We start from the raw sequence: 14,012 nt of genomic DNA on the forward strand, positions 1-14,012 counted from the left end.
TCTCAATCACCTTCTCCTTCTCCACCAGTTGCACCTTCAGAGACTCGCAGTCGGACTGCACGCTCCGCAAGAGCTCGCTCTGGCTTTTCAGGTGCTGGAACTCCTGCCGCTTGCTGTCCACCCGTCCGCGCAGCTGCTGGATCTCGTCGTTGGTGCGTTCGATGACTCTTTCCTTCTCCAGGTGGGAAGACCTGAGTTCGGCGATGACCCTCTCTGCCGAGTCCAGACTTAATTTTCTTTCGCTCAGTTCTTGGACAGTTTTATGGAGCTTATCCTTGGTGGAATTTAGCTGGGCCAGGATAGAAGATTCCCTTTCTAGGCTGTCGTTCCTCTCTTTAATTGCAGACATCTGGGGGGGGGGAAAGAAAAAAGAAAAAAAAAGAAATATACACTGTTTCCCCAACGCTTCCACCACGTTTTTTAAAAAAAATTTAATTCCATTTATATCCCGCCCTTCTCCGAAGACTCAGGGCGGCTTACAAGCTTAGCAGTAGCCTTCATTCTATGTATATGCCTGCTTATTAGGGCTTTCACACACACACCCCCAAGCGGCATTATTACAAAGTCAGCTTAATTGCCCCCAACAATCTGGGTCCTCATTTTACCTACCTCAGAAGGATGGAAGGCTGAGTCAACCTTGAGCCTGGTGGGACTCGAACCTGCACTAATTCCAGGCAGCTGGTGTTACTTAAGGAGGCATTAGCCCACTGCTCCACCAAGGCTCTTGAAGGAGATGATTGAAGGAGATGATCCCAAATGGAGCAGAACTAGCAAGAGGAGCAGGCGCAGATGACACCAGACTGGGCAGGGAGTAGCCAACAACACCCCAGAAGACAAACTCAGGGTAACCAAAAAGATCCTGACCAACTTGAACAATGTCAAATCTGCTTTGAACATCTGACTGGTTTGTGCACCGAACATAATCATCATCATCATAATAATAATAATAAAAGAAAAGGATACACGTAGTCCTCGACTTACAACAGTTCATTCGGTGACCGTTCAAAGTCACAGTGAAACTGGGAAAAGTGACTTATGGCCGTTTTTCACACTTAAAACCATAGCAGCACCCGACCCCCCCCCAGGTCATGCGATCAAAATTGCATGCTTTGGCAACTGGGTTCACATTTACGACAATTGCAGTGTCCCAGGGTTATGTGAACAGTTTTTGATGATCTACTGACAAGCAAAGTCAATGGGGAAGCCAGATTCACTTAACAACAAGGTTATTTATTTATTTATTTTATTTATTTATTTGACTTAACAACTGCAATGATTTAACTTAACGCAGGGGTGTCAAACTCAATTTCATTGAGGGCCTCATCAGCATTGTGGTTGCCCTCAGGGGACTGGGTGGGTGTGGCCTGGGTGGGCGTGGCCTACTGGGTGGGCGTGGCTAGAGTGCGTATGGCCTATTGGGTGGGCATGGCCAGCTCTACATCATTTGCATCAAGGGTGCCTATGGGCAGGAGTGGGACAGATCTGAGGGTCTCTGGCAGGAGGAGGGTCTCTGGGCCAGGGCCAAGGCAGTGGGGGCCATTCCCTCACTGTTTCCAGGACGGCTTCGCGGGCCACATGAAACCACTTCGCGGGCCGGATCCGGCCCCTGGGCCTTGTGTTTGACATGTCTGACTTAACGTAACAACAGTGGCAAGATAGGTCATAAAATAGGGCAAAAACCCATTTAACAAGTGTTTCAGTAAGCAACCTAAAGTTTTGGGCTCAATTGTGAGCCAAAGTCTGGGACTGCCTGTGTCGTGCTGCCCCCTGCAGGCAGTTGAGAAAATGACCACATGATGTGTCCCACCTAATGTAAAAGGCATTTTAGGATGGCACAATTTCCTGCTCATTTTTGTCTTATCTTCCTGTGAGCAGGACCCAGCAGAACCCCAGCTTGCTTCCCTGGCTCACATGGATGTTTATTTCAGGCATGAGGCCAAGACAAAGGAGTCCTTGTTTGAACGGCAGCAACATTTCATAATAAAATAAAAACCCACCGGGACATCTTAATCTCCCGCTATCCTTTCTTCTTATATTCTTAAATGCAGGGCATTTAATACAGGTAGTCCTCAACTTATGAACGCATTGGAGTCTGCCTTTTATGGCCGAAAGTCATGGCCGTCGTATTGTGCATCAACCATGTAACCAATTCTATTTTATGACACTTTTTTTTTTGCACGACTGCTAAGCATACCTACAGCCGTTAAGCAAATGCATTGCTCGCTATGCTGAAAAAAACAGAAGCTTTTGGCCTGTTTTTGGCCAAAAAAAATAATTGTAAATTGTGGTCCTGTGATCACGAGATGTCACAAATAGCTATAAATTTGGGCCGGTGGCCAACTGCCTGAAATGAGTTCACATGACTGCGGGGAACGGAGGGGGCAACGTCCTGGCTGCTGGAACTTCAGAACCGGATCGTAAGTACCTTTTGGGCAGAATGGAACAGCTTGCCACAGCCAACTCGTCACGGGACAATTCAACGCAGGACAATTCAAGAGAAGGACAAATGAATTGCACCCGGTCTTCAGGACTTCTAAATAGAGAAGGTTCAAATCTAAAGAGAGACGAGGCCCACTGCAGTTCACTTGTCCTTCTCTTGAGTTATCCCATGCTGAATTGCCTCATGATGAGTTGTCCCACAGCGAAGTGGCTGCAGCAAATCTGCCGGAGTGAGATGACTGGGGCGATTCAGCTGTGACGAGTCATCCCTAGACCCCTATCGGGGGATGCATTGTAACTTTGGATGGTCACTAAGCGACTGTTCGTATGTCAAGGACTATCTATACTGCAGCTGTTTTGTAACTGCTGCCATCTGTTGATTCACTGGCTTTTGACTGACTGTTGTTGCCATTCCTTGTAGTATAGAATAGAATTAGAATTAGAATTAGAATTAGAATTAGAATTAGAAATAGGAATAGAATAGAATAGAATAGAATAGAATAGAATAGAATAGAATAGAATAGAATAGAATAGAATAGAATAGAATAGAATAGAATAGAATAGAATAGAATAGAATAGGAGTTGGAAGGGACCTTGGAGGTCTTCTAGTCCAACCCCCTGCTCAGGTAGGAAACCCTATACCAGGGGTAGGCAACCTTGGCTCTTTTATGATTCGTGGACTCCGATACGTCGCACGAGTTTGACATGTCTGTTCTATGTTCTAGAACCGTGGTGCCGAACCTATGGCACGCGTGCCACAGGTGGCACGCAGAGCCCTCTCTGTGGGCACATGCACCCTCGCCCCAGTCCTAGGCCTTCAGCTGGGTTTTATAAAACCTTTTTGCTTTAGGCCTCCGCCACCGTGTGAAAAAAAAAAGATTCAATCAATCAATCAATTTCAACTTCTTGCGGGAAAAAAGATCTCGCAAAGTTGGGATTCATTGAACTTTTTAGTCCCACCCAGTCTGCCGTTAACGACTGCAGCCATGCCCACCCAATGGGCCACTCCCACCCAATGGAGCCACACCCACCCAGCACCCAGTGATACACAAGTGGGTTTTGGGTTGCAGTTTGGGCACTCGGCGTCTAAAAGGTTCGCCATCGCTGTTCTAGAACGTCGAGATAAGTGATGCTCTTGCTTCAGAGAGAAGGGTACACAATCCCCTCGCACGCTCCGATTTGCCTGCCTGCTTGCGAGCCTGAAACCACGCGATTGAAGGATTATGTGGCAAGTCACAATATTTCCATCTGGCAAAATTCAATCCTCTCCCTCGCTGACTCAGGAATTCTGGGAGTTGAAGTCCATGAGTCATAAAAGAGCCGAGGTTGCCTACCCTGACCTAGGGCAGGCCTGCGCCATTGTTTTCAAGCTCTTACTGGTATCATTATTGTTGTTATCATTACTCTGTGGCTTTGCATGTTACACCGAGAACTTCTGCACCAGAGACAAATCCCTTGTGTGTCTAATCATAATTTGGCCAAATAGAATATTCTAGAAGTTCGGGGAAAAGCTTCAGTTCTGGTGGGGAACCGTCTTTCTTTTCTGACCTGACGTTGAATTTGCCCCTCACACTCCATCTGCAAGGACCTCACGATGGAGTCCAGGCGCTGCAGCTCCATGTTTTTGTTGTCCAGCTCCCTCCGCAGATTGTCGATGGTGATGCTGCTCCCCGTGTCTCGATCCCAGAGCCTCTTGTTCTGCTCCTTTTCCAGATTCAGCTCTACGTCTTTCTTGTGGAGCTCGGCCTACAAGGCAAAGCAGCCCGTTAAGCAAAGCTTCATAGTTTCTGAAGGTGGGGAAAAAAACACCCCCCCCTTTTTTTTTAAACAAGTTTTATTAATTTTCCAGTTTTACATCCAAATATTTAGGGAGCAGCGTGGTGATTGGGTAATCAATAGTCCAGTAACAAGATCTTTCGTACATGTCTCAGGTCACATCATCAAAAAAATGCCCTCTCTATTTCCCTTATTCTATCACATTCAAATTAATGCATTTCTAATTATAACTCGATCAGTTAAAACATTTATCAATATATTTTTACTTATACATATCCACGTCCTGTTTTTAAATTTTACCTAATTTCAATTACAGTGTTCCAATTTAGCCTTTAACATCCGTAGTATTTAGATGTCGGGTAACCCAAATATCCCTTATTTCTTTACAAAAGAGTTGACAAAACCCTTTTTAAAGGGAGGAAAGACGTACAGGTAGCCCTCGACTTATGACCGCAAGGGAGCCCAGTGTTTCTGTTGTTAAATGAGATGCTGGTTAAGCGGCTTTTTGTTTCCCATTTTACGAAGTTTCTTGCCACCCTTAAGTGACTCTCCCGTTGTTAAATGAGTCACAGTTAAGTCAGAACGCCGCAAAAAAGGGGTGGGGACCCATGATTCCCCAAGACATTGCAGCCGTCATAAATACGAGTCGGTTGCCAAACGTCTGAATTCTGGATGACTATGGGGATGCTGCAATGGTCGCAACTGTGAAAAAGGGTCATCGGTCACTTTTTTTAAATGCCGTCGTAATTTCGAATGGTCGCTGAATGATCTGTTGTAAGTCGAGGACCACCTGTCCCCTAGGAGCTGCCCAGTGCTAAGCAAACGAAACATGTTCACTCTCAAGTTAAGCTCAGCCAAGGAAATAAAGCTGAAAGGAAAAATTAGTCTGATTTATAATCTGCTAAGCAAAATATCTAATGGTCTGCCTAGTCTGGGAGGCCGAAGCTGGTAACGCCAGAAACACGGCCGTCTCCTTGGATTAGATCAGGGGTCTTCAAGCTTGGCCCTTTTACGACTTGTGGACTTCAACTCCCAGAATTCCTCAGCCAGGCTGAGGAATTCTGGGAGTTGAAGTCCACAAGTCGTAAAAGGGCCAAGCTTGAAGACCCCTGGATTAGATCCAGGGTGTCTTTTTCTCCTGGGGATTCTCTTCTCTCCAAAATGAAGCTTCTGAAGCCACAAACCCAATATGAGATTGGGCTGAGCTGCATTGCTTAAATTTTTACGCCTTTTTTTCCATGCTGGAAATAACAACAAACGACGGTTCCCGGCAAAAGACGTGAGGAAAGATGTTTTTGGCAGGAAAGATGTAAAGAGAACAGGTTCCTCTTTCTCTCTTGCTGCTCATCTCTTTTACCATCTTCCTTTTCATGTCCCAAACTGGGCTTTTGCTTCAGACTGCAGGTTGACCTTCCTTCCTTCCTTCCTTCCTTCCTTCCTTCCTTCCTTCCTCTTCTTCCCTCCCTCCCTCTCCCATTCACACATCTTCCTTCCTTCCTTCCTTCCTTCCTTCCTTCCTTCCTTCCTTCCTTCCTTCCTTCCTTCCTCTTCTTCCCTCCCTCCCTCTCCCATTCACACATCCATCCTTCCTTCCTTCCTTCCTTCCTTCCTTCCTTCCTTCCTTCCTCTTCTTCCCTCCCTCCCTCTCCCATTCACACATCTTCCTTCCTTCCTTCCTTCCTTCCTTCCTTCCTTCCTTCCTTCCTTCCTTCCTTCCTCTTCTTCCCACCCTCCCTCTCCCATTCACACATCTTCCTTCCTTCCTTCCTTCCTTCCTTCCTTCCTTCCTTCCTTCCTTCCTTCCTTCCTTCCTTCCTCTTCTTCCCATCCTCCCTCTCCCATTCACACATCTTCCTTCCTTCCTTCCTTCCTTCCTTCCTTCCTTCCTTCCTTCCTTCCTTCCTTCCTTCCTTCCTTCCTTCCTTCCTTCCTTCCTTCCTTTTTCTTCCTTTTTCTTCCTTTTTCTCTTTCTTTTCTCTTTTTTTTCTCTTTATTCTTTCTTTCTTTCTTTCTCTCTCTTCCTTCTTCCTTCCTTCTTTTTCTTTCTTTCTATTCTATCTATCTGTCTGTCTTGTCTGTCTATCTTCCTTTTCACATGAATATCTGATGGACTGAATACAAGTGAGTCCTTGTCCCAAAGTCACATTGCAAACTTGAAATATTCTCAACATTTGTCTCATTGAACCTGATGGATTTTTTTTAAACCCCTTACTGAGTTTAGGAGAAGGTACATGAAAATGATCCCGTGAACAGGAATCTGTCCTAAACAATCCTACAAACACACACACACACACACACAAACACACAACATTGACCAATTAACACCAATAAGATTTATTTAACAACATTCACTATAGAGATAAGCAAAGTATCTAAGTAGATATATCATACCAAGAGGTGCATGTATAGTTCCCTTCGACGAGATGGGCACCATACAAGTTCGATAGATTAAATGAATGAATGAATGAATGAATAAATGTCAAGAACATGTACTCTCTGCATGTGTGCCAGGGAAGAAAGGTGGAAAAAAGCAATTCAAGTTTAGTAATCTCTTAGTAAGCAGTGTGACAAAGAGGAGTGGGAGAGTAAATTTCCAACTCGTTACCTACACCCCACCGACACTTGGTCAGTAGCCTACGAGGGGCTCAAGAGCAAGTGCCGCTGAAGTTGGAAATGTGAATGCACAACGTGTATCACAAAGATGAGTTTGGCCTTCTACCGTAGGATCTAACACTCTGAATTCCTCATAGAGTCAATGAGATTTGAGCCACTTAGCTAGATTATGAACCCCGAGATTCACAAAAGCCGCTTTTATTGAGGCGCTCCTATGTCAGATTCCTACCAACAGTTGCTGAACCTCATCATCTAAGTTTCCAGATTCTTGGCTGTATTGATCCCTTTCAATCTGAGCTTCTGTCATCTCAGAGTGAACCAGATGCAGCTGCTTCTCCAGATCTTCTATCTAAAGTATTAACACAAAAACACACTCAGAAACCACCCTCGGAGGGGTACAGAATGCAGAGTCCTAAGAATCTCCAAGTTTTCGTTTTACTTAACTTCGAAGCCTAGCTCAAGGAGGTGGAGCCGCTTAGCTGCCCTTTGCGGATTTCAAAAAAAAAAGCTAAGCCTGGCCAGATCTAGTTCAGAGCTGGCTGAGAGATTGCTAGGAAAAATACCCTAGAGCAGTGGTGGCGAACCTTTTAGAGACCAAGTGCCCAAACTGCAACCCAAAACCCACTTATTTATCGCTGGGTGCCAGGTGGGCGTGGCCCACTGGGTGGGTGTGGCCCACTGGGTGGGTGTGGCTGTGGTGGTCATGGAAGATTGGGTCGGTGTGGCCAAGGTGGGTGTGGTGACCTCAATGTCGCTCGTGGGGAGGGACACCTGTTGGGGGTAGGCAGGGTTGCGGGAGCTCCAGGAGATCTCTGGCAGGTGGGGCGGTAGGCAGGAGACTCATCCTGTGGGGTGAGGCAAGGCAGGGCGGGGGTGCCATTGCCATGGGGCAAGGCAAGGGCTGGGGCAGCTGCTGCCTGACACCATTGGCTCCCGCACACAGAGGCCAGCGAGCGCATGGGGGCCGACGGTGTCCGTCAGTAGCCACAGCCTGCCGTCCCCTCGACTGGCGCACTCTGTGGCTCCGCAGCCAGTCTCCAGCAGTTCAAAGAAGCCGCCTCCGAGATGGATGGTTGGCCAACAGTCGAGGAGGTGACGCAGTGGGTCGTGCCTGGGAAAAGGAGAGCATGCAAGGCCAGGAGGGACGGGATGGGGGGGAGGGAAACCAGCTGTGCTGGGATGCATTCAGCCACGTGGGACCTTGGCAAATTAGCAGGCGGTTGGTTGAAGAGGGGCAGTTGCCACCTCCGGGGCATGGCGTGGGTGCCCACAGAGAGGGCTCTGAGTGCCGCCTTGGGCACCCATTCCATAGGTTTGCCACCACTGCCCTAGAGAAAGCCGCAACTGCAAACTACTTTTGTGTAGTTGGCCACACCTTTGAAGACATCACAAGTCAAGCACAACTTGGAGGACTTTCACCTTCAACCTGTTGAAAGAAAAATCTTCAGGTCCAGTCCAAGCCGGGAGTCAATAAAATGGAGGCTAAGATGCTGGAAATAAAAAATGGAGGCTGCTTGGGAAAGACGGTTCTTGATTATTTAGTTGCCAGAAACTTCAGTGACACAGCATCTTTCTGGGGTGGCTGACAAAATGGAGTTGAGAGTGGGTGGGTTTTTTTTAATACCTTCTTGGGTCTTGTAATTGAGGTTCTTCCTGTTCCTGTGGCAATGTACTTTGACCTGAGCTTGAGTGTGCCATTTTGGTATTCTAATGGTGGCAGGTTAATCCTGTTGTGTCCTAAAGCAGATGTCCCCAACCTGTGGGCCACAGCCTGGTAGTGGGCTGTGGACTGCTGGCCACAAGGCCACAAGACAGGCTGGCCAGTGCGCAGATGTGTGAACGTTCACACACCCACTTGTGCTAGCGCCATGGCCGCGGGGTGCAAAAACAGGATGCCATGCCGCATGTGCAAAAACAGGCCACTGTCGCACTTCAGGGCACGAAAATGGGATGCCGCCGGACCTTGGGGTGCAAAAACTGGCCGCCGCACCGCAGGGCATGAAAACGGTGACGCACCGCCACGCTGTGCAAAAACAGGCCCACGCTGCACCTCAGGGTGTGAAAATGGGATGCTACTACGCCTCGGGGCGCAGAAACAGGGCGCTGTGCACAAAAATGGGGCAGGGCTAGCGAGTATCATGCAAACGCTAGCCCCGCCCCGTTTGCATCACGTGCATGCTTGCGGCCCTGTGCGGGCGCGGGCACACATGCATAAAATGCTTTCCCTTCCCCAAGAAAGGTTGGTGACCTCTGTCCTAAAGGTCATGTTTGCTGTGCTTGGAGCCTTTGTTTTTCTAATCCCGACACCAAGCTAGGCTGCTAAAATGGTAAGAGAAACTGTGGCTGGTGTTAAAGTCACAGAGTCAGTGGTGGGATTCAGCCGGTTCGCACCACTTCGGCAGAACCGGTAGCTAATTTTTTTTGCTGCCCAGGCCCAGAATGGACTTCCGTAAGGGGGATCCACACAGAGAACCGGTTGTTCACCTATTTGAATCCCACCACAGCACAGTGTCTAGATTCAGCCTTTGGGAAGCTGTGGAGAAGCAGAGCAGCTGTTAAAAGAATTCAGCTTGCATTCTCTGGGATGCAGAGTTCACCTTCCATTTTTAGAGAATATTCAGTCCTAGATGTATTTGCATCTTGATATGACAGTTAAAAGGGATGTGGTGGCTCAGTGGGTTAGAATGCTGAGCTTGTCGATCAGAAGGTCGGCAGTTTGGCGGGTCGAATCCCGAGTGCCGCGTAACAGAGTGAGCGCCTGTTACTTGTCTCAGCTTCTGCCAACCTAGCAGTTCGAAAGCACATAAAAAATGCAAATAGAAAAATAGGGACCACTACCGTGGGAAGGTAACAGCGTTCAGTGCGCCTTTGGCGTCTAGTCATGCCGACCACATGACCATGGAGATGTCCTCGGACAAGCGTTGGCTCTTCGGCTTTGAAACGGAGATGAGCACCGGCCCCTAGAGTCGGAAACGACTAGCACACGTGTGCGGGGGAAGCTTTACCTTTACTATGACAGTTAAAAGCCACTTGAGAGGTAGAATGCAAGTAGCGAGACTCTGCACTCTTTTTGATAGGAGCGAAGCTGGAAATAACTCTACAAAATATGAAGCGAGGTCCGGAAAAGAGGAAAAAAAAACCAGCTACCATCAAAAGGTCTTCGTTGTTTGTTTCTGCAGGAAATTCAGAGCACCCCTGATTCTCATGGGCTTCTGGAAAGCCATTAAGATCTGTCTTTTCTCCCAGGTGAACTTTGAAACACACACACACACACACACCCGCAAACAGGTAGGTCCATAGAAATTTCAAACAATTGTTAAGCTACTCGTCCTAAGTCGACGATTTTTATGGTGTCTTAGAGTACACGTAGTCCTCATCTTACAACCACAGTTCAGCCCAAAATTGTTACGTGAATTTTGTCCCTTTTTACGACCTTTCTTGCCCCAGCTGTTAAGCGAATCACTTGCGGTTGTTAAGTTAGTAAAAAGTTTGTAGGGTGAATCTGGCTTTCCCTGTTCTCTTTGCTTGTCAGAAGCTCACAAAAGGGGATCACGTGACCCCGGGGCACTGCAACCGCCAAGCCTCTGAATTCGGATCATGTGACCTTGGGGTGGGTGGGTGCTGCAACGGTCGTAAATGTGAAGAACAGTCAAAAGTCACTTTTTTTGAGGGCGGTTGTAACTTTGAACGGTCACTAAATGAACCGTTGTAAGTTAGCAAACGAGCTGCATTTAGAATCCGCAAGGTAAAATTCACCCAAATTTCAAAGGTCACCAACACTTTTGTTGTGCTTTACCTTATCCTGGGACATCCTCGATGCTTCCCGTAGCTCAGAGCGCAGTTGGGATATTGTGCCTTCCAGCTGGCTGATCTGACGCAAATACAAAGACTTCTGATTTTTGGCTTGTTCTCTGAGGATAAAGAGAGGAAATAAACCCAGATGAGAATCTAAAATATCCAGGAGCAGACAGCGTGGTGATGCAGGTGAGAATAACGGCTGCAAACTAAGCAGTCAAGGAGGTTTGAAAAATCACTGCCAAAAATGCAGTTTTGTAGTTATGACTAGATAGATAGATAGATAGATAGATAGATAGATAGATAGATAGATAGATAGATAGATAGATAGATAGATATAAAAGCTGACAAACCTGTTTACCCTGCCCAAACATTTATCCAGCTCTTCAAATATATGGCAGAGATAGATAGATAGATAGATAGATAGATAGATAGATAGATAGATAGATAGATAGATAGACAGACAGACAGACAGACAGATAGACAGACATAGGTATAGATATATAGATATATATAGATATATAGATATTTTATTGTTAGTTGCGAAGCCGTGTCTGACCCATCGCAACCCCATGGACAACGTTCCTCCAGGCCTTCCTGTCCTCTACCATCTTCTGGAGTCCATTTAAGCTCACGCCTACTGCTTCAGTGACTCCATCCAGCCACCTCATTTTCTGTCGTCCCCTTCTTCTATTGCCCTCAACCTTTCCCAGCATTAGGCTCTTCTCCAATGAGTCCTTCCTTCTCATTAGGTGGCCAAAGTGTTTGAGTTTCAGCTTCAGGATCTCCTCTAGGACTGACCGGTTTGATCGCCTTGCAATCCAAGGGGCTCGCAGAAGTCTTCTCCAGCACCATAGTTCAAGATAGATAGATAGATAGATAGATAGATAGATAGATAGATAGATAGATAGATAGATAGATATAGATATAGATATAGATATAGATATAGATATAGATATAGATATAGATATAGATATAGATATAGATATAGATATAGATATAGATATAGATATAGATATAGATATAGATATAGATATAGATATAGATATAGATATAGATATGGTAACCACGTTCCATGCGCCTTTGGCGTCTAGTCATGCCGGCCACATGACCACGGAGACGTCCTCGGACAAGTGCTGGCTCTTCGGCTTTGAAAGGGAGATGAGCACCGGCCACTAGAGTTGGAAACCACTAGCACGTGTGTGCAGGGGAACCTACCTACCTTTATAGATATATAGATATAGATATAGATATAGATATAGATATAGATATAGATATAGATATAGATATAGATATAGATATAGATATAGATATAGATATAGATATAGATATAGATATAGATATAGATATAGATATAGATATAGATGTTTTGCAGTGACTGCATTTTTGCCAGTGATATGATATATGTGATATATATATGATATTATATATGTGTGTGCAATCTGAAGAGCTGGATAAACGTTTGGGGAGCGGGAAACGGTTTGTTGTCAGTTCGTACAGGCCATCATTGTGCATTGTGTCCTCTATGCCTCCGAGTGGCAGGAGCATGGGACAAAGTATCAGAAGAAAGGTCACCACGCTCTGCGTGAGGCTTTCTCTTTAATTCGTTGGCTGGAATCCCTGAAGCAAGAGTTCCAATGGGCAGACTGGGACTCTTACATTCTCCGCTGATGTCTAGGGAGATTGTCAATCATCCAAGTCACGCTTCTCCCAAAGGTGCTTTTTCCCAAAGGCAACTGGACTTCCTTCAGAACTGAAGAAGCTTCCTGGATGAGAAGCGAAACGTTGTCAAATTAAAAAAAACAACAAAAAAACAAAACCCTCCAGTTGCCTTTGGGAAAAAGCACCTTGGAGATTCTCAACTGATGCAAAATGATAGCTCTTCTTGTCCAGCCTGCCATGAGACTTTGAGATAATTCTCTATTTCCTTTTTGAAATCAAAGACCTGTCTCGAGGTCTCTCAGCGAGCCTAACAGAATAGCTGAAAGTGACTTACTGGAACGGCAGTGAAATGCATAAACAATAAGCCAGGATTGATGAAGATGCTGGCTTATTAGCAGCAATGAAACCCTCTCTGCACACACAAACATTTACAAACATACATGTACATACTTTTTTTTCCTTTTTACAACCCATAGTACCCTGATTCGGTGTAGAGTCCGGGTGCCTGGATGTAGCCAAGAGCCTTTTCTGCTGTGGCTCCCGTCCTCACACTCCTGGTCTTCAGGAAGAGCCTTAAAACTTGACTCTGATGGCTGGCCTGGGCCCCCAATAAGGGTGGTCTATACTGGGGGTGACTGATGTGGTAAGGAGAAGATCCCCATCTTCAGGACACCCATTCTCTTAGTTTTTTAGTCATTATATAAAATTTCTTTTAGAGCAATTAAGATGATCAAAGGCCTGGAGACCAGAACATACGAAGAACGGCTTAGGACTTGGGTTTGCCAGTCTAAAGAAAAGAAGAAATGGGGGAGACATGATAGCAGTATTCCAGTATTTGAGGGGCTGCCACAAGGCAGAGGGGGCCAGCTTGTTCACCAGAGCACCAGAGGGAAGGACGAGAAACAATGGTTGGAAACTGGTCAAGGAGAGAAGCAACCTGGAATTAAGGAGAAACTTTCTGACAGTGAGGACAATCAACCAGTGGAACAGTTTGCCTCTAGAAATCGTGGGCTCTCCATCACTGGAAGTTTTTAAAAAGAGACTGGACAATCACCTGTCTGAGATGGTATAGGTTCTCCTGCTTGAGCGGGGGGCTGGACTAGAAGACCTCCAAGGTCCCTTCCAGATTCTATTCTATTCTATTCTATTCCATTCCATTCTATTCTATTCTATTCTATTCTATTCTATTCTATTCTATTCTATTCTATTCTATTCTATTCTATTCTATTCTATTCTATTCTATTCTATTCTATTCTATTCTATTCTATTCTATTCTATTCTATTCTACACCTGCTGCCGGCTTCAAACGCCCTTCGCCCAGTGCGCTCCCACAGGGAGGGTCTGCTCAGGGTTCCGCCGGTAAGAGATTGCCGGCGGGTGACACCCAGGGATAGGGCCTTCTCAGTGGGAGCGCCTGCCCTCTGGAACCAGCTGCCGGTGGAGCTGAGGACTGCCCCCGACCTCCAATCATTCCGCCGGGGCCTGAAGACCTGGCTCTTTGAGCTCTCGGGCCCAGGCTGAGGAGAAAATTATTTTAATTGGGGTTTTTAATAGCACAGGGTTGATTTAATATTTTTAACTTGGCTTTTAACTTTTGTATGTTTGATTTTTAACTCCCTGTAAACCGCCCTGAGTCCTCAGGGAAAGGGCGGTATATAAATGCAATAAAATAAATAAATAAAATAAATATTCTATTCTATTCTATTCTATTCTATTCTATTCTATTC

At 46.0% G+C, this 14,012-nt stretch overlaps 1 protein-coding gene across 1 annotated transcript in view; it reads right to left on the minus strand.

The window, feature by feature from the left end:
- The window catches only part of CCDC158 (coiled-coil domain containing 158), a gene marked incomplete at both ends in the record, with an annotated part of 60,436 nt that overhangs the window by 33,900 nt on the left and 12,524 nt on the right, over positions 1-14,012 (minus strand). Inside the window, 4 exons of the mRNA XM_081333328.1 lie at positions 1-445; positions 3,988-4,185; positions 7,058-7,177; positions 10,625-10,739. The exon at positions 1-445 is cut by the window's left edge and continues 134 nt beyond it. Of these exons, the coding sequence (XP_081189454.1) occupies positions 1-445; positions 3,988-4,185; positions 7,058-7,177; positions 10,625-10,739 (878 nt within the window). The remainder of the gene's footprint in view (positions 446-3,987; positions 4,186-7,057; positions 7,178-10,624; positions 10,740-14,012) is intronic.

The sequence above is a fragment of the Vipera berus genome (genome assembly GCF_964194415.1).
Source record: "Vipera berus genome assembly, chromosome: 7".
Classification (NCBI taxonomy): Eukaryota; Metazoa; Chordata; class Lepidosauria; order Squamata; family Viperidae; genus Vipera; species Vipera berus.